Source organism: Lissotriton vulgaris, chromosome 12 (assembly GCF_964263255.1).
Source record: "Lissotriton vulgaris chromosome 12, aLisVul1.2, whole genome shotgun sequence".
NCBI classification, from domain to species: domain Eukaryota; kingdom Metazoa; phylum Chordata; class Amphibia; order Caudata; family Salamandridae; genus Lissotriton; species Lissotriton vulgaris.
This window is the reverse complement of record NC_141700.1, coordinates 78,553,287-78,572,697: the sequence shown is the minus strand read 5'-3', so window position 1 is coordinate 78,572,697 and position 19,411 is coordinate 78,553,287. Positions and strand designations below refer to the sequence as shown.

General features: G+C 48.6%; 1 protein-coding gene across 2 annotated transcripts in view; it reads right to left on the bottom strand.

Moving 5' to 3' along the window:
• MLLT1 (MLLT1 super elongation complex subunit) overlaps positions 1-18,821 on the bottom strand; it is a 235,100-nt gene extending 216,279 nt beyond the window's left edge. For both annotated transcript variants that reach the window (XM_086947224.1, XM_086947223.1), the window contains exon 1: positions 18,531-18,821. In XM_086947224.1, the coding sequence (XP_086803350.1) occupies positions 18,531-18,542 (12 nt within the window). In that variant the 5' untranslated portion in view covers positions 18,543-18,821. The remainder of the gene's footprint in view (positions 1-18,530) is intronic.
• Between the last annotated feature and the right edge of the window lie 590 nt (positions 18,822-19,411).

Genomic DNA, 19,411 nt, shown 5'->3' with positions numbered 1-19,411 from the left:
ACAAGCAGCCCCTGCTACACCTCCTCAGTACTGTACAGATGGAGTCCTATAGAACAGTGAGCAAAAGAACCTAGTCTTCGTTGATTTTACACCACCGCTTTTGGATGTGTATCACTAGACAAGCTGACAGAGCAGGCAGGGTGGGCCTGGAAGGCCTCTCTTCCTTCCAAATGGGGCATAGACCCCAAGATTATACAGATCGAAAGTATCTTTTAGCAACAGTCACATTTGCGAACGTAGCACCCATTGCCCCCTTCTCTCTCAGATGTAAACAATGTATGTACATTTTTATGACTGCCTGGGTGCTTCAGATGTGCTCTAAAAGTTCAACACCACATTTCTATTTCTCATTTCCTTAGTAGGGTGGGAAGGAGGAGAGTTCACGCATGCGCAAGACCTAATGGGAAAGAACACATGGCTGCCCATGGGCGTCCCAGCGCTAATAAACAAGAACCTGGTGGGGCGTGCCTTATGGGAAAAGCCAAGTTTTGAGTGCTCTGCGGAATGAGAGAAGGTTAGGTTGGGCTCTAAGGTCTGCGGGAAGCGAGTTCCATAGTTTAGCCGCGTTATATGAAAACAGTCGGCCTCCAGAGCGGGCTTTTCTGATCCTAGGTACCGAGGCTAAGTTACAGTTAGAAGAACGAAGCGTTCTTAGGGTGGTGTGGGGTGAGATGAGATTTTGGAGTATAGGAGGAGCCTTGCCATGCAGAATCTTGTGGGTCGTGCAGAGAGCCTTAAATTGAATTCTCTCTTGAATGGGGAGCCAATGTAGGGCCTTCAAGGAGGGTTTGGCTGAGCAGCGGCGATGGGTTCCTGTAAGGATGCGGGCTGCAGCATTTTGAGCCGTTTGGAGTTTTGCCAGAACTTTTTTGGGGGCCCCTAGGTACAGGGCGTTGCCATAGTCCAAACGGGAATGCACAAGGCCGTGGATAAGGAGTTTGCGGGATTGTGCCGGAAGCAAGGGTAGAATTTTCCTTGCTGATCTAAGCAGGCCATGACAAGTTCCAGTGGTTTTCCGCGCTTGGGCTGAGAAGTTGAGCTCTTCATCTAACCAGATGCCCAGGCTCTTGATTTCTGGTTTGGGCACGGGGGAGGGCCCATAGCTGATGGCCATACGGAGATGGAGCGGTATAGAGATTTGTTGCCCAAGAACATTATCTCGGTTTTTTCGTTATTTAGCTTGAGGTGGGAACTACTCATCCATTTCGTTATGTCGATTAAACAGGTGTGAAGGTTGGGAATGGAGTGGTCTTGTTGGTTTAAGGAGACCACCAGTTGAGTGTCGTCCGCATAGGTTAGTAGTTTGATTCCGAAAGGGGCGACTACTTTCTCGAGGGGGGACATATAAACATTAAAAAGGGTTGGGCTCAGAGATGAGCCCTGGGGTACCCCGCAACTGAAGGCTGTGGGTCTGGACGTAAAGGTGCCATCATAATTTATTTCCTTTAACAGATGCTGCACACCATGAGCAAACAGCATTAGCCAAGCCAACATGTCCGAAACGCAAGACATATTGTTAATTTTCATCTTTAAACCTATTGGCATAAAATAGAATGTACTTGTTATTTATACACGATTCGTAGGAACAGAAGCAAAATGTAAAGTTTATGGAACAAAGTAGTAAGATCATTTTTTTCTCATTATGCCACAGCAGCCTGACCTCTCCTTACTCCATCCTTAGAAGGTGGAGGAAGTGAATACAGGCTAATCAAAGGCAGAAAGACACCGAGAAAGGAACAAGGGAATAAGAAGAGGATTATGCATGAATGAGAACAATAGAAGCATGAAGAAGGCGACAATAATAAAGGAAGAATTCCAAGTGCTGCCGATCTGGGCAAGATACTAACGCTAGAGAAACAAGAAAAGAAAGATGGGGAACAAAGGGGAGCCAGCTATGCTGTAATGCAAAGAAAGAAACCAGTAAGAAGGAGGAGGGGTGAGGGAAGAGAAACGGACAAAATGAGAATCATCGTTGGAAAGATGAGTGAGGTGCTACAAATTAGATACCGAGGTATGGGAGACACAAAGGGAAATTAATATCAACAACAATGGGGGGCTGTGAAACAAAGATAATGAAAGGAGAAGAGATGATTGGGGAACTGTGAATAATGGAAGGAGACACGGGGACGGGAGAAGACAAGTAGGCAAGAGAAGCAAAGGGAGAAAAAACTACAATTAAGGGAACAGAAAGGAATAGCGAGTGGGAAGGATATGGATAGCATGAGGAAATCTCAGGGGAGAGACGCAAATGAGCGAAAAATCAAATAAGGAAAAAAAAAAAGGCCACAAGGGAGAATGAAAGCTAATGTGAAAAACAAAGCATAAAAAAGGTGGCATAGAATAAAATTATGTCTCACAAAAGGAGTGCGAGACTGAAGAAAGAATGTGGGAACATGGAACATTTTGAAATACTTAAGGCAAATGGAATCACAAAAGGGAGGAACAAGGAGGCAGACAAAGAGGGCAGGTTGGACACACAGGAATGCCTACTTTAAACATGGTACGGTAAGCCAGAAGCGAAGCATTAACATGATAACACACCAACTTGAGCTGTACTGGGATCAACTGAGTGACAAATACCCAAGAGGCAAATGAACAGCGCACCAGCAATTATGCAGCGAGAACAGGCGGAATGATTATCAGCCACAGCGAAGGCTGTTTGGAGTATTTCCCGCTAGGAAAGACATTAAAGTAAGCAAAATAAGCGATAAAGACTGGGAATCTAAACCGGGGTATTTGAACAGCCTAAGCTATACTTTTAAGAATACTTGCAGCCCTTGCAAGAGAAACAGCTAAAGCTGCAACGTAAGAAAGCAAACGAGTGAGGAGAGACATGGAAACATAACCAGAAGATAAACATAATTAGGAGGGAGATAGAAGGCGGCCAGAAAAGGAGAAAGCACTGCAAAGCAGGCGTTGAAGAACAAAGAAGCAGGCCAGGTACTGCCTGCAATGCCCTTGGACTAATCGTCATGTGATGCTATGCACTCCCCTGAGTGAACATGCAGTCGATGTTACACGCAAACATACCGCCACATGCGTAGGCACAGAAGCAGCCATGACGCCTTGGAGTTGTGTTTACAGCGCTCTGCTCCACAGTGGATAAACCTCGGACTAGCACTTGCAGGACACCCTAAGGGAGGCAATGAAGAATGGGCGACCTACACCCCCGGAAGTGCGGGGCAGGGACTCTGCACCCTCGGGAGAGCGGTGCTGGGGCACCCTATTGAGGGCAGGGGCTCTCCACCCTCGGGAGAGCGGTGCTGGGGGCACCCCCAGTGAGGGCAGGGGCTCGCCACCCTCGGGAGAGCGTTGCAGGCACCCCCAGTGAGGGCAGGCGCTCTCCACCCTCGGGAGAGCGATGCTGGGGCACCCCCAGTGAGGGCAGGGGCTCTCCACCCTCAGTAGAGCGGTGCTGGGGCACCCCCAGTGAGGGCAGGCGCTCTCCACCCTCAGGAGAGCGGTGCTGGGGCATCCCCAGTGAGGGCAGGCGCTCTCCACCCTCAGGAGAGCGGTGCTGGGGCACCCCTGTGAGAGCAGAGACTCTCAACCCTCGGGAGAGCGGTGCTGGGGAACCCCCAGTGAGGGCAGGGGCTCTCCACCCTCGGGAGAGCGGTGCTGGGGGCACCCCCAGTGAAGCAGGAGCTCTCCACCCTCGGCAGAGCGGTGATGGGGGCGCCCCCAAGTGAGGGCAGGAGCTCTCCACCCTCGGGAGAGCGGTGCTGAGGGGGCACCCCCAGTAAGGGCATGGTCTCTCCACCCTCAGAAGAGAGGGGCTGGGGCACCCCCTGTGAGGGCAGGGGCTCTCCACCTTCGGGAGAGCGGTGCTGGGGCACCCCCAGTGAGGGCAGGGGCTCTCCACCCTCGGGAGAGCGGTGCTGGGGCACCCCCAGTGAGGGCAGGGGCTCTCCACCCTCAGAAGAGCGGTGCTGGGGGCACCGGGGCTCTCCACCCTCGGAAGAGAGGGGCTGGGGAACCCCCTGTGAGGGCAGGGACTCTCCACCCTCGGAAGAGCGGTGATGGGGCACCCCTGTGAGGGCAGGGGCTCTCCACCCTCGGAAGAGCAGTGATGGGGCACCCTAGTGAGGGCAGGGGCTCTCCACCCTCGGAAGAGCAGTGATGGGGCACCCTAGTGAGGGCAGGGACTCTCCACCCTTGGAAGAGAGGTGCAGGCACCCCCAGTGAGGGCAGGCGCTCTCCACCCTCGGGAGAGCGATGCTGGGGCACCCCCAGTGAGGGCAGGGGCTCTCCACCCTCAGGAGAGCGGTGCTGGGGCACCCCCAGTGAGGGCAGGCGCTCTCCGCCCTCAGGAGAGCGGTGCTGGGGCACCCCCAGTGAGGGCAGAGGCTCTCAACCCTCGGGAGAGCGGTGCTGGGGAACCCCCAGTGAGAGCAGAGGCTCTCAACCCTCGGGAGAGCGGTGCTGGGGAACCCCCAGTGAGGGCAGGGGCTCTCCACCCTCGGGAGAGCGGTGCTGGGGCACCCCCAGTGAAGGCAGGAGCTCTCCACCCTCGGCAGAGCGTGATGGGGGCGCCCCCAAGTGAGGGCAGGAGCTCCCCACCCTCGGGAGAGCGGTGCTGAGGGGGCACCCCCAGTAAGGGCATGGTCTCTCCACCCTCAGAAGAGAGGGCTGGGGCACCCCCTGTGAGGGCAGGGGATCTCCACCCTCGGGAGAGCGGTGCTGGGGCACCCCCAGTGAGGGCAGGGGATCTCCACCCTTGGGAGAGCGGTGCTGGGGCACCCCCAGTGAGGGCAGGGGCTCTCCACCCTCGGGAGAGCGGTGATGGGCACCCCCAGTGAGGGCAGGGGCTCTCCACCCTCGGAAGAGCGGTGCTGGGGGCACCCTCAGTGAGTGCAGGGGATCTCCACCCTCGGGAGAGCGGTGCTGGCGCACCCCCAGTGAGGGCAGGGGCTCTCCACCCTCGGAAGAGAGGGGCTGGGGAACCCCCTGTGAGGGCAGGGGCTCTCCACCCTCGGAAGAGCGGTGATGGGGCACCCTAGTGAGGGCAGGGGCTCTCCACCCTCGGAAGAGCAGTGATGGGGCACCCTAGTGAGGGCAGGGGCTCTCCACCCTCGGGAGAGCGGTGCTTGGGCACCCCCAGTGAGGGCAGGGGCTCTCCACCCTCGGGAGAGCGGTGCTTAGGCACCCCCAGTGAGGGCAGGAGCTCTCCACCCTTGGAAGAGCGGTGCAGGCACCCCCAGTGAGGGCAGGCTCTCTCCACCCTCGGGAGAGCGGTGCTTGGGCACCCCCAGTGATGGCAGGGGCTCTCCACCCTCGGGAGAGCGATGCTGGGGCACCCCCAGTGAGGGCAGGGGCTCTCCACCCTCGGGAGAGCGGTGCTTGGGCACCCCCAGTGAGGGCAGGAGCTCTCCACCCTTGGAAGAGCGGTGCAGGCACCCCCAGTGAGGGCAGGGGCTCACCACCCTCGGGAGAGCGGTGCTTGGGCACCCCCAGTGAGGGCAGGGGCTCTCCACCCTCCGGAGAGCGGTGCAGGCACCCCCAGTGAGGGCAGGGGCTCTCCACCCTCGGGAGAGCGGTGCTTGGGCACCCCCAGTGATGGCAGGGGCTCTCCACCCTCGGGAGAGCGGTGCTTGGGCACCCCCAGTGAGGGCAGGGGCTCTCCACCCTTGAAGAGCGGTGCAGGCACCCCCAGTGAGGGCAGGGGCTCTCCACCCTCGGGAGAGCGGTGCAGGCACCCCCAGTGAGGGCAGGGGCTCTCCACCCTCGGGAGAGCGGTGCAGGCACCCCCAGTGAGGGCAGGGACTCTGCACCCTCGGGAGAGCGGTGCTTGGGCACCCCCAGTGATGGCAGGGGCTCTCCACCCTCGGGAGAGCGGTGCTTGGGCACCCCCAGTGATGGCAGGGGCTCTCCACCCTCGGGAGAGCGGTGCTTGGGCACCCCCAGTGAGGGCAGGAGCTCTCCACCCTTGGAAGAGCGGTGCAGGCACCCCCAGTGAGGGCAGGGGCTCTCCACCCTCGGGAGAGCGGTGCTTGGGCACCCCCAGTGAGGGCAGGGGCTCTCCACCCTCCGGAGAGCGGTGCAGGCACCCCCAGTGAGGGCAGGGGCTCTCCACCCTCGGGAGAGCGGTGCTGGGGCACCCCCAGTGGTGGCAGGGGCTCTCCACCCTCGGGAGAGCGGTGCTTGGGCACCCCCAGTGATGGCAGGGGCTCTCCACCCTTGGAAGAGCGATGCAGGCACCCCCAGTGAGGGCAAGGGTCCTCCACCATCAGGAGAGCGGCGCTGTAGGCACCCCCCAGTGAGGGCAGGGGCTCCATTGTCTCCCCCTCGAGCAGACAGACACACGGAGGCGGCAGCGCCGGAAGGCCCGGTGCAGCCACTCTCCCTTTAATGGCCGAGACGTGGGCTCGCCCGTCAGCCTAATTAGGCCCCGGGGACCACAGAGCGCAGGGCTGGGAGGGGGGCACCGCATTCTTCGGGAAAGCCGGACCGGAGGTCGTGACGGGGGCCCCCTGGAAGGTGCTCCGTTACAAACACTTGACGTATCTTGGCTGCTTCTGGGCCGTCGTACTTCTGGTTCATGAACACGTGACGCCTCCACACACGAAGCCACCACGGCGGCAATAAACCGTGTCAGAAACGAGGTGGGAGCGGGGACTCGGCGGCAGGGCAGTGGTGTACAAACAGTGCAGGGGCAGGGGCCTCTGCTGGGCAGCATTCCAAAGCACAGGATTACATGCCAAGCCTTCAGGGCACGGGAAGCACCTGCGAGCGCTCCCCTCGGGGGAGGAGCACCAAAATACAAGGAGCAGCGGGTCTGACACCGAGGCCTCTGCCCGGGTAACCTCACTCAGCTGACCGTCTCCAGCCGTCAGTCCCCTAACCGGCCCCTACTGGGCTCCCTGGAGGAGACAAAAGGAGAAAATGACCAAAGAGTCACAGGGTGCTAGCCCAGTTTGCGTGCTGCGGCCTTCAATGCCCTGGAGATCAGAGGTAGCAAGGGTCGGGCCAGAGGCACCAGCAGCTACCCTCATTGCCGTCCATGTGGACAGCTGTGTAGGTCACCTGCAGGGCGACAGAGGGGGCAGATCTTAATACAGCACCCCTAGACAGGATGGCAGTTTGTTTAGAGGGGCACTGTAGGTGGGAAGGGCCTCCCTCGGTATAATGCCCCATGGTGTCAGGAGGCAAAGGAAGGGGGGACAGGTAAGGGGAGACAGATCGGGCTTGGGCTCTATGATGGTCGGCTTTGCCAACTCAGACACCATAAATACACAACGTTGTTGTGAATGCTTCTTTCAGGATTGGAAACCAGAGTTACAAGGCATTGCAGATACTGAATCTCTGTGATGGAAGTCATTACAGTGGGGCCATGGATGACGAGAGGGCACTCCTTAATGCCTCATAGAATAGCTGGAATCCTAAGCACAACTGGAGACTGGCCTTGGTATTTCTTTGACTCATGAAGCAAAAGAAAGAATATGATGGCAATATACTTCTAAATGAACTAACTGTAAATAATCTAAGTGACTTGTTTTGGAGGTGAACTCACCACTGTCACCTGGACAGCTTGTTAGCTAACTCAATCTGTGTAATTAATAAACTTGCAACATAATTATATCCACAAAAGAGTTGCTCTCTTGAAGTTCAGGTTGTGCAGAGGTGAACAACAGTACATTGGTTAGCAACAGGCCATTAATCTACATTACCAGTTAGTATGATTCGGTTCTGTTACAGATTTGCAGCACACTACTTCCCACAATTCAAAGACATCAGCCTCAGTGCATAACCTTGAACTAGCCCAAGCATTTCCTTCACTGGCATTCGCCGACCCGATTTAAGGTTGTACTTTTTAGGTCTTAGAGACGGCTTTAACCGACTAACTCAACTCATGCAACCAAACACAACAAAAGTCATGAATAAAATAGAGATAGAGGCATTAGGTCGGACCCATTTGTCAATTGGTCCGTCTAACTGTCATTCATATTTTGCCGCTGTCCACCATAGCAAACATCACAGGTCAGTTCACTACAGCCACTAGCTCTCTTGCACTATAAATAAGGCATTGTGTCTGATCACATTTGCACATCTGTCTAAATACAGAATTGCACTTCAATGCAAGCCTGATTGGACAGCACTTCAACAATGTTTTCTACTTTGATTTTTTTTTAATCCTTTTTGGTCATCTGCTTGTTTAAACGAGGTCTTCATGTTACAATAATTGCAATCATAAGGCCACCATGTTTAGAGGAGGGAACAATTTTCTTTGTTTGCCATTGCTTGCAATAAAAATAAAACATTTCCATAACACTAGCTTTTGGAGACTAAACCAATTGACTTTGCTGATGCTTGTTTACGTCTGTAAGTAATATAATACTCTTGTAAATTTTTAAATTGTCATCAAATTTCACCATGTAACATTTACAGAAACTAATTATGTAAATGCTAGTGTGCATTACTTTTGGAACATCCGATTTACTCACGGTAATACTTTTTTTGATGCATTTACGTGATTAAGGGAGAGCACTTAAAACATTTTGACAAAGAATCCAACTAAAGAGCAGATTACAAAATAATGTCATGGGTAATGAAATATGCACTTGAAAAAAGATAAAAAGGCATGACTAGGCAGAATTATAGTTCCTACTGTAGAGCACCTGACAGTTAAAGCCTCATGGGTCAGTGGTGTAGACACTTTCCTTCGCTCTCTTGTATAAAGTGTCAAGACTAAAACTAAAAGCGAGTGGACAAGCAGGACCACTCTCTTGCACAGAGAGCATCAACCCAACTTAAGGAGGCACCACGTTTTTAAGCCTTGGCTATCCTTTTCAAAAATCATTCTGATTTTTAGTCCAAGTGGCTTGATGGAAATGAAACAGTTAAAAAAGACAGACGTCCCATAATGCTATGTTTTGTTTAATCAGAGCGCAGCACTGGAATACTGATGAATAGAAGTCACCTGGTCAGCCTACTCAGGCCCATGGTAGCAATGGATTCAGCTGCTCTGCACATCCACAATACTATCACCCCAGCGTAATTTGAACACATCTATCCACTGACTTTTTCCTTCAATTTTACTGATACCCCATCACTTTAATACCATTTTCACTTATATTTATGTATTCAACAGTTTTTCCCCAAAACACAAGCCTACTTTAACACATTACACGTACAATGCACGTCTGTAGTGATGCCAAGAATGCAGATCTCGGTGCCTATTAAGAGCTTTCCACCACACGTGCAGCACTTTCCAACAGATTATGTAACCAGGACTTGTATAGTATGTCCTTGAATTAAACAAACGCGCATCCACCTAAACTTGCAGATAAACACATATCAAATCTACTATATGCAGATGATGCCATTCTTTTAAGTAATACTAAAGTGGGCTTACCGCGTTTAATAGCATGGATATTTGAGTATTCAAAATAGGATTTTGGTGTACTGCCGGGTCTAGCCCATGCACCAGCGTGGAAAAAACGTGAATACGACACTATGTAGGCTGTGTAAATCTGGAGAAGAAAACATTATCCATCTATTATGCCTCTGTCCTGAACTGAAAATGGAAAGAGTAGCTATACTAAAGAGACTATTTAACGAAGAGGGATAAGGACCTGTGACAGGCATTGATTCAATGTCTTTCTTCGGATGATCTACTCATGAATTCTGCTTTAATACAAATTTGAATAAAAGTATGGAAAAAACTAGATGAGTAAGAAATAGGAAACGAATAATGATTATACTTTCTTTTTAAAGTCTTAATGTATGAATTTTATTGTAATCATTTCTTTAAAAAGATGTATTGAATTCTAAGGATTTGTTCTTATTCAAAAATGTATATAACGGATTACTGTATGAATTTGTTTTATTGTAAGATTTTAATTAATCAAACAAAGATCTATCCATCACTAGTATGTCCTATAGGCCACATGTGCCTTCATAAGTCAATATTTTCTTTTCTGTCAGTTTAATATCCTCTCTCCAGCCTTCCAACCATGATTTTTTTTTTAATACTTTCACCTTCTTGTTAACAGGAAAGCCAATTTTTCACCACCATTGCATGAATGACCAGACCAACATTTCCCATGGTTTAAGTAGTGTAGGAGTATCTAGACTACATACACCTCACTGTGCCAAGAAATTAAATTCCATCTTTAACATAGTTCCTTATATATTTATAAAAAAAAATACATTTTTACATATTGCGTTCAATTTACCCTACACGTTTAACTAGAGCTGCTTTTCTACACTACCACAACTAAAATGTTGGGTTGATGAAAGCTAAAAGCAGAGGACTATGGACAACAGGCATTTGTCAAAGAAACAAGTTCTTACATAGGTTACACTTATTCCTTTAGCAAGCATTAGCAAAATCAATAGGTTTCACCAGTGTGAGAGCTACTGGTATGGTCAATGTGAATGTCATTTAACCATGTTGTATAGCAACACATTTCCTGTTCAGAATGGCTAAAAGTCATGGAAAAAAGTGCAATCATGGGCCAACGCTGGTCATGGCACTGCACTTGAACGGTAGGACAAGGAACAACACGAGGGTGCAGAGAGACAGAGCATGTGCGGTGTAGCCAAGAGCTCAAATGAATGCATCCTTGTGTAATGTAACTGTTGCTCGGGTAAAGTCCTCAAATACATTCAGGTTGAGTTTGTGCTATAGAAAACTGCAAAAAATTAACGTGGAGCTCCTCACCATGCCTGCTGGGCAAGGACAACACAAAAGGAGTTTTCTGTGGACAAGCTGAAACAAACGTGCTTCAACCCTCATCAGTTTGTTAGTATTTAGTGGATGCTTCAGCATTTAGGCTAGGCTGTGGTACGTAAAGTACTCCTAAGAATGGAGGTGGCAAACCATGTTCAAGGGGTGCTATGAAATTAAGTCTAGTGAGACAATACAGAACAGTCAACACAGGAACCCATTCGTTTATACACAATATGCCAGGTCTGGGGGAATGCCAGCACTGATGAGAGAGGCTGAGAATCCTCATATAATAAGGAGGTGGTCCTTAACACCTTGGGAGCTAATGGCTTTTCCCCTCCTGTGCTGCAGAATCAGGATCCCCATTGTTCATGACAAGGTCAACTCGTCATAAGCACAGCGCAGGTAACACCCATGACGAGTTGACCTGGTCATGGAGCATGGAAGGGGTTAAGGACTGTTTCGAGGCAAGTAGAGCAGTGGATATCCTCAGGACAAGGGAGTGTGCGTTTCCATGGGTGTATACTAGAAGGGAAAAGAAAAATATGGAAGTTGAACACAGGGGTTGGGAGAATAGTTGGATTTGGGGCTGGTTGGAAGGTAGTTTTGTCAATTGGTTTAGATATCCGAAAGGAACAGGAAAATGGATTATGGAGCAAACAATCATGCTTCGGGGAGGGGGGGTTGCATCTGGATAGAATGATTATGGTTTCAGTTGAAAACTGTAAACCGTTATAAAAGGCTAAAAAGAGGCAGTATGGGAGCCTGTTGTCAAAGTTGTCGAGCTTTCTGAGAACAGAAACCTTCGTCACGGTTTTAAGAGGGAATCAAAAGGTGAAGACAGGTACTTGGATTTCGAGAAGTTGAAAGAGGGTCAGGACATGAGTATGTGAAGCAGGCCCAGACTGACACTACCAGATACCAGGCGTTTTCCTGATGAGCTACTAGAGTGCAGCCCAGTTTTGGTGCTGGGGGCGAACCTGCTGCAAACCCTTTAAAAATAAACAATGCAAAAAGAACGGTTTTAAAGTGTTCTTTAAAAAAATTTATTTAGGTGGTTTCGGTCTACTGCAGGTTTGCCACCAGAACCGCTGACCTTCAAACCTTTTTTTCGGGGGGGGGGGGGGGGGGGGGTACTGCTTTTCCATGGGGCACAGTTTTATATACATGATAAAGACTCTTCCAAAATTGAAACTGTATGTTTCTTTAGAATGTGATCTTTGCAGGACATTTCAGTTTAGAATATTTAATTATACCACTGTACTGAGTCCCACTTGTTAGAAGTGACAGATTCTAATAATGAACCTGGAAATATTCATGCTCACACTACCACTGCCCTGATGACGATGCTATAAGTGAACCAAGAAGAAAGCCAGTTACTTTTAAACCCCTATACAGAGCCTATGGTGTTAAAGGAAATGGATTACCATTATAGTCTTTTGCTTTATGGCAGAACACACCACAAACTGGCTTATTTCAAGGTGCTTTCATGTGAAAATGAAGGAATAGGTGGCACTGTGAAAAAAGTAATTACTAGGATCACACAACGTTGTCAAGTGGAAGCCAGGATTGATGCAAAGTTTCCTGGTTTCATTTTGTGCTATTCAGGCACTACATGGTTATCTCATTCTCTCTCTTGGTTTCACATATGTATTAGTTGTAGTAGTGTTTGGGGGTTGGTGATGTTTTAACGTAGAAGCTAAATTTTATTTTAGGAGTTTTATATAGCACAGGCTAGACCCGAAAGTATTGGAGCGCTTCACAACATTTGTCACGTTAGAGTCATACAGTCTGGCAAAAAGTATATATGCTGGTTTAGGGCATTTGACAGTCTCAGCGCAAGGTAGATCCTTAATGCATGAACGTCTGGTAGTATTCCGGTTGTGTGCCTGTTGACTTCAACTCAACCTCCTGTGGGGAGGCTGGATAAAGTATGGGGTCGTGGAGGCGTAGGAGGTAGAAGACTTAATGTCCCACTAATAGTGCACTGCAGTGTGCTTTGGCTTGAGGGCAGTAGCTATCGGTACGGGAGAGAGCGATTAAGGAAGAGGTCTTTGAGCTGTCTTTTGAATTTTACAAAGGAGGGGGTGGTCCTGATATGGACAGGAATGGGGTTCCAGATTTTGGGTGCATTTCCAGCAAAGGGCTGAGCTGCGGTTTTTTGTTTGCATGATTTCAGAGGGATGAGGAGTAGAGTGTTGGTGCTCCTGAGGTTCCTTTTCTGGCCGGCCTTTTTGAGTTTGGAGGCCAGGTAGTCTGGTTTACCTGTGTGCAGGGCTTTGTGTTTGAGGCAGGCAGTTATGAAGCTGGCACGCATTTCAACCGGGAGCCATTTTAGTTGTCGGAGAACGGGTCTAATGTGATCCTATTTATTAATTCCGGTGACCATTCTCGCTGCTGCATTGAGGGTTGCTCTGAGGGGAGCAATATGGGATTTTGCTGTGCCTGTGCGAACTGCGTTCCCGTAGTCGAGTCTAGACACCACCAGCGATTAAGTCGCTTGCTTGACTTCCTTGGGTGGGATGAAGGGTTTTATTTTGTAGAGTATTTTCAAGTTTAGGAAGGCGCTCTTTGCAGAGTTCTTGATGTGCTTTGCCATGTAAAGTTTCAGGTCTAGGGTGATTCCCAATGATTTAACAGAGTCAGCTAGGGTGAGATTGCTGTTGAGAGCAACAAGAGCTTTTAGCCATTCTAGGATTTGGGAGTTCTCTTCCTTGTTGGAGATGAGGAGGATTTCAGTTTTGTCATGGTTGAGTTTTAGATGATTTATAGATAGCCAGGGTTGAACTTCTCTTAAAGTGTCGTTGAGTCTCTGATTGTCCTCGATGGAGGAGGTTTCGAAATGAAAACCAGGGTACTCATATTAGGTTAACGCATCGAGACAAAGTACTCCATGTAGCTTAAAGTCTTCCATAATCATTCATCCTTCCAACTTCCATTCGTTGAACCATGGAGCCCTCATTCCAATATCCATTGGATAAGGTTATATATTGAAAAATATGTTGCAAAATATATATTTATATTTGCATTTTTCCCCCAATAAATGTCTTGGGCAGCGAATCCCCACTCCCAACCCCCCTTGCTGTGGTCAGACTTGCTCGCTGCATGCCGCATGGGGGAGGCTGCATTGGGCTCAGGTCCTAGTGTGAAAGTGAACTCTGTTCTGTGGAGAACAGGATTGCATTTGCCAAATCATAGAGAAAAGGCAATGTTATTTGGATCAGCGGGGAAAGGTGGAATACACAATTCAGTTTTTCCCAAATTTAAGAGCAAGAGCAGCATCACCCAGCTGAGTATCAGGCAGAAAGTTGATCATTTAATGTTGGAGATGTTCTGTGAGGGTGCGGATGAAATTTTGTTCCAAATACCCTGCTTTAGAATAAACAAAAGAGGAGAAAATGCTGCAAAGAGAAGCAGTTTAAAGAGCTGAGCACAGTAACAGAAACTGAGCCCTTTTCAAGCAAATTCAAGCATAAGGTAGCATAATGAATAGACTGTAAATCAGTTAATAAGCCAAACAACTGATCCTTAGTAGGATGGTGCCAGAAGACGCACTTGCTTGCCTGCTCCCTCAAATTAGAAACCAGAAAACCCATCGATATGACGGGCTTCACCCAAGGAATTCTCAAAGTCTCCAAAGAAGTGCGACAGAAGATTGAAGTACTCATGCGATCTGCTGCAGGGGACAGCAATAGCAGCTCCTGGTAGTAGCAAATGTTATTGTAACAAGGTTGGTCTTGTTGCTCCCTGGGATAAATGGCACCAGGTCCCTTTTGTTTGTTTTTAAATACCTGCACTATGTGTAAATCAACAGCACATGCTTCCTAACCTATTATCAGACGGGATCACCAAACCTTGTTTTACTCTCTGAAAATATCCAAATGCAGACAGATATAAATCACCCTCAAAATGCAAAGTCTGCGCTATATAAAACTCTCAAATAAATAAATCTATGATTACCTTCTATTCTACCTCATCCTCCTCCATCAAGAAGTACAACGTACTCCTTACTTCTATAATTACCCACATTGTATTTACCAGGCTCTCTTAAAAGCCAGTTTTGTGGGTTTTATTCCTTCAGAAGGTAAACGTGCAAGAGCAAAATATGTCCAGGATGTTTTTTAATTAAAACGCACTCTCTAGAGTTGGACAGATTCCCTTCGACTGAAGAACGACGTGTTCTAGTGCATGTAAACCTCACCAGGCCTCTAGGGAGCAGTAAATAAGCAGGACCTAAAAGTGTAGGGGAATTGTCTCGTCCCTGCCTGTGACACCTCTGCGGCAGCTCTGAGACCCCTCTGCATCTGTTTACCTCGTAGCCCTGTGTGACGATAAGACATCACCAGTGACAAGCACACTTTCCTCCGACCCTAGAACCCCACCACCTCACGTTAATAATATCTCTGCTCACTCCCAGAACAACACTTGAGCAGCCCTGTGATTGTGGAAATCTCGGACGCCCCCTAGAGCCGATAATACCGGTTCTCCTTTTACTGCAATGAACCCGACACGCAGTTTCATTCCTCCACGGAATACTCCTCTGCTGGCGACTCTCAAGGAATGGAATAAAAGCGTGGACACCAAAGAAAGCAACATTTGAAAACGTGCAACTTAAATAAAATAAAGACTGCTCTCTCTTTAGCGTACTAGCATACATTATCGGTGGGTTACACAAATGGAGGCAGGCACGCTAAAACGTCTCTTCTGTCAAACAAGTCACCCTCTCTCGCTCCAGGAACCGTTTTTGCTCATGAATATACACATTTCGGATGCCATTCGTATGAAATTTAAAAATGCGCAATGTATAATGTAAAATGTTCTAACATGTGAATATTATTTGTTATGTTTTCGCTTCAGTTTCCAGCGTTTCAGGAATGGGTTTCCAATAAGGCAAAACGAGCCCCAGCTAAATATACCAGTCTGTCTTCCTCGCCTCTATAAAAACACAAAAGGTTTCAAAAGTTCTAGTCTGGCAAATGTAACAAGGGCAATGCCTTCACCGGGTAATGCCATTTAGCATATAGAGCCGTCATCCATTGCTTAAGTTCTTGTGTCTTCCGTTTGAGTAGGTGCCACAGTCAAGTTTTAATAGGTCTCTTTGTGCTCCTACCTAGCTCAATTGGTTTTCAGCCGTCCCTTTGTGAAGCGCATTCATCGCCCGGCTGCCTGTATGAATACATGACATTACTGTGGGGGCAAAGTGTGGCATTTAAGTACATATCCTTATAACTGGGTGCCCGCACTCCCTATTTAGTTACGTTCTTGCGATCTTGTATTGTTTCAGTATCAGCCATTACCATAGGTGCATACCATCTGTTTGAAAACCTTCCACTCGCAAAGATGCCAAACCACATTGCTTTGATGGAACCACATTGCTTTGATGAATGCGTTTGTTTACATATGCACCCCTTGTTTGAACACCTGCTTATTTGGGCAGGTACACAATCGTCACCATCTAAACACCAGTCAGATTGCAGCTGGACACAACCCTTAACTGTTTTAATACATGCTACTCTGTTTAGGTGCCCCTGGCCCTTATTACATCTATTAATATCATGTGGTACAGGTGCATCATTCTCTACTGAACACCTAACTCTTTACCATTCTTTAAACAAAGCACATTTATATAGGTATACTCTATCGAGACACTAGATCTTTGTATAGAGATGCATGGGTACTGCTTGACTACGTATACCCTTAGAGGTAGCAGTGTATGAGAACCTGCACCCTTGTATCAGTGCAACACATTCCTTGCTCGCTGTAAGATGTCTGCCACCTTCTCTGTTAACAGGTAAAAGATGCCACCTTCTCTGTTAACAGGTAAAAGATCCAATGTTAAAAGGTAACAGTGCATGGGACGCAACTCTCCGATGTGCGAGTACCTGCCCCCTGGTACGATTGCACACATTCTTTGCCCTCTGTAAAGAGGTCTGCCACCTCCTCCGATTGAAGACATGTTCCTTGCACAGAGGCCTCCAATCGAACTTGAAATCGTATGCTTTATACCTACACTACTTGATTGAGTCCCTTTGCATCAGCATCCAATTATTTCGATAGCTTGCTGTAGGTGCTTTAAGTCACTGGCTCCTTTTGGGCCTGAACTTTCGTACAAAATCCTTAACCCACCAATTAAAAAGCATTTATACTTCCCTTCTGGTCACTGAATTAAAATAACCCCTTGAACTACTCTCTCCTTCAAACTTTCAACAAGGATCCATACCCCAAAAATGTTTACTCGCCTCGAGCTCACAATTCCCAAATTAAGCTGCATACTTGCTATCGACACGGCTTCTAATGATTAGCAGTGGTTCCATTTCTGCGCACCCAACCAATTTATTCAACAGCCCTTAACGTCAGAGGCAAAACTGAAAGAGATTCCATTGTGTGTCTGGCCTACTTCACGTTTTCATTCACAAGCACTTTCTGCCTAGTTTACACAGAGCCCTGCTAAATCTTTCACCCAGTCTAATCAGCTCCAAAACCTGCCCCAATGATCTCCCACACTTCTACTGAGTCCTGAAAATAAATACCTCCATATTTTCCAAGCATCAATGGGCAGTTCTACACCCCCAACTATTTCACGTCTAGAGCCATTTGTAGATGGTAGCCCCGGTCCCCTTCCAACCCTGGTATGCATTCCACTACCCTATTTATTGTACAGGCCGTCTCGTTGTATCATACTGTACACTGTATCGCTCGCAGACAGTTGTGTCTGGTGCCTCCAACATCTCACTACAGGCAGCGACCTTAAGTTGCGGTGATAATTGTTTACAAATAATTACTACCACCTACGGCTTCAGCACTTTGTCTGATAATCTTGTTAAAATCACCCCTGTCATATCAAAAGGTACGCCAAATTCGAGCTATATGCTTACGAATATAGGGTTACTTCTTCAAAGCCACCCTGCATATACCTTCGCTGGACATGGAATTACGTCTCACACAGGTTAAAAACAAAGACGACGGCCACACACCCTGAACGACATAGCATGCTGCCCATGTAGTCAAGCGATTTATTGAAACTGCATCTATAGAGCGCTTACTAACCCCGACTAGGCGTTGACAGGGGTAAGCGCTATATTCATGTTGAAATAAAACAGCTGAAGCCCAGTATCTTTAGGTCCGGTACTGCATTGCTTGACAGTCCACAGGGGCGTCCCCAAACCGAAAGTTGCATTGGTAAAGACTCGAGATCGGTATTATGTAACTAGTTAACCCTTCTCTCGGGCTACCTGCCGGACATCTGACTTTCCATAGAGGTATTAGAGTCTTTTCTGATCCTTAACAGCAAGATGCTGCTAGTTTTGCCATGTCTGGTTGTCCATAAGTTGACACCTAAACAAGTCCCTTGAACACTACTAGCTAGAACTCCCCAAAAGTCTGTCACTTTGCAGCACACTCCCAGACAATGCTCCCCATTGTCCCAGCATGAGCAGAGAGACATGTTAATGAACATCACTGCCCCTTCGCTACCCTCTTTCCCATTTGACAGCTCAGTCACACTGGTAATCATGGCTTTCACACCCTTGCCAGCAAGCACTTACTCCTTTGCCAATAGCTGCCCCCATAGTATTGCCTGCCAACCTCCTGCTCCTACAAGCATCCTTGCCTGCGTGACTAGTATGGTTCCTTCGTTTCGCCTGTCCATGCACATGGCTGTCATTTAATGAAACACTTTGACCCTGGCCACAGACACACCCCTCAGCCCCTTGTCCTCTTCCATTTCAACTGCCCCAGGCAGGACTGTCAGCAGCCTAAGAACCCAGGCTCACACGGAGTGCTTATTTTACATACAGCAGCAGAATGTCCCACCCATCAGCTGAGCCTTTACGGCCACCTCGCCTTCCAGGAGTCCACTCACCTGGTTGTCCATAGCTGGGTCCCCACCTCCTCCCAGGGCTGCTCAGTTCACTTTCCGGGGGCTCCCCTCACGGGCCTTCTGCTAGTGGCATTCTACGCCCCTTTGGGCGCGGGGCTGGGTCACGCAAGCCCCCGACGAAGGGACCGAGGGATGGCGGCAGACAAAACAAATCCAGCCAGGCTCCTGCCCCAGCCTAGGCCTCGGCTCCCTCCGCACGCAGCAGCCACGGCCAGCGCGCGGCCAATTGGCTGCCAAGGAGCCGGAGTGCCCGGCTCAAATCTGGCCAATCACAAATAAAAGAGGGAGTGACTTCCTCCCTTCTAGGGATGCCCTAGGGCCGCAAACACAGAAGTAGGACATCAAACACTAGCCCGTGCTGAGCACTAGCAGACGCTGTACGTCTTACTCCTTAGGGGTGACAAAGACGATGAAACAAACGGCCATCTTGATGTTTTGCCCGGTTTATTTCTCCAGGAGCAGAATGAGAGAAAAAACTCATAGAATTGCTTTTCTAATAGTTTAACTAATTTTATTTGTACATTAATTGTAATAGTTCAAATTGATGTAACAAAATCCAACACATTTTCGGGGGCTCTTCTTCTTAGAACGTCGCAAGGACATAAATGCAACTGTTTTTTTCGTTTCTCGTAATGCAGTTAGGGTGTAGAATTCCCATTCCAGTGAATGAAAACTGCACGAGGTCTTGCGTCACCGCTACGTCACATACCAGGTAGCAGTGGAATGCCCTTTTTCTTGCTTTCTTTTTCAAAAATCTCCCAGTGCACGCCTGCACTGTAAGAATACTTAGTCTAATACCGCAGCTGTTAATGTGTTTATAGATGTTAAAAATTCGCTTTTAACATGTTTAATATGCTTATCAA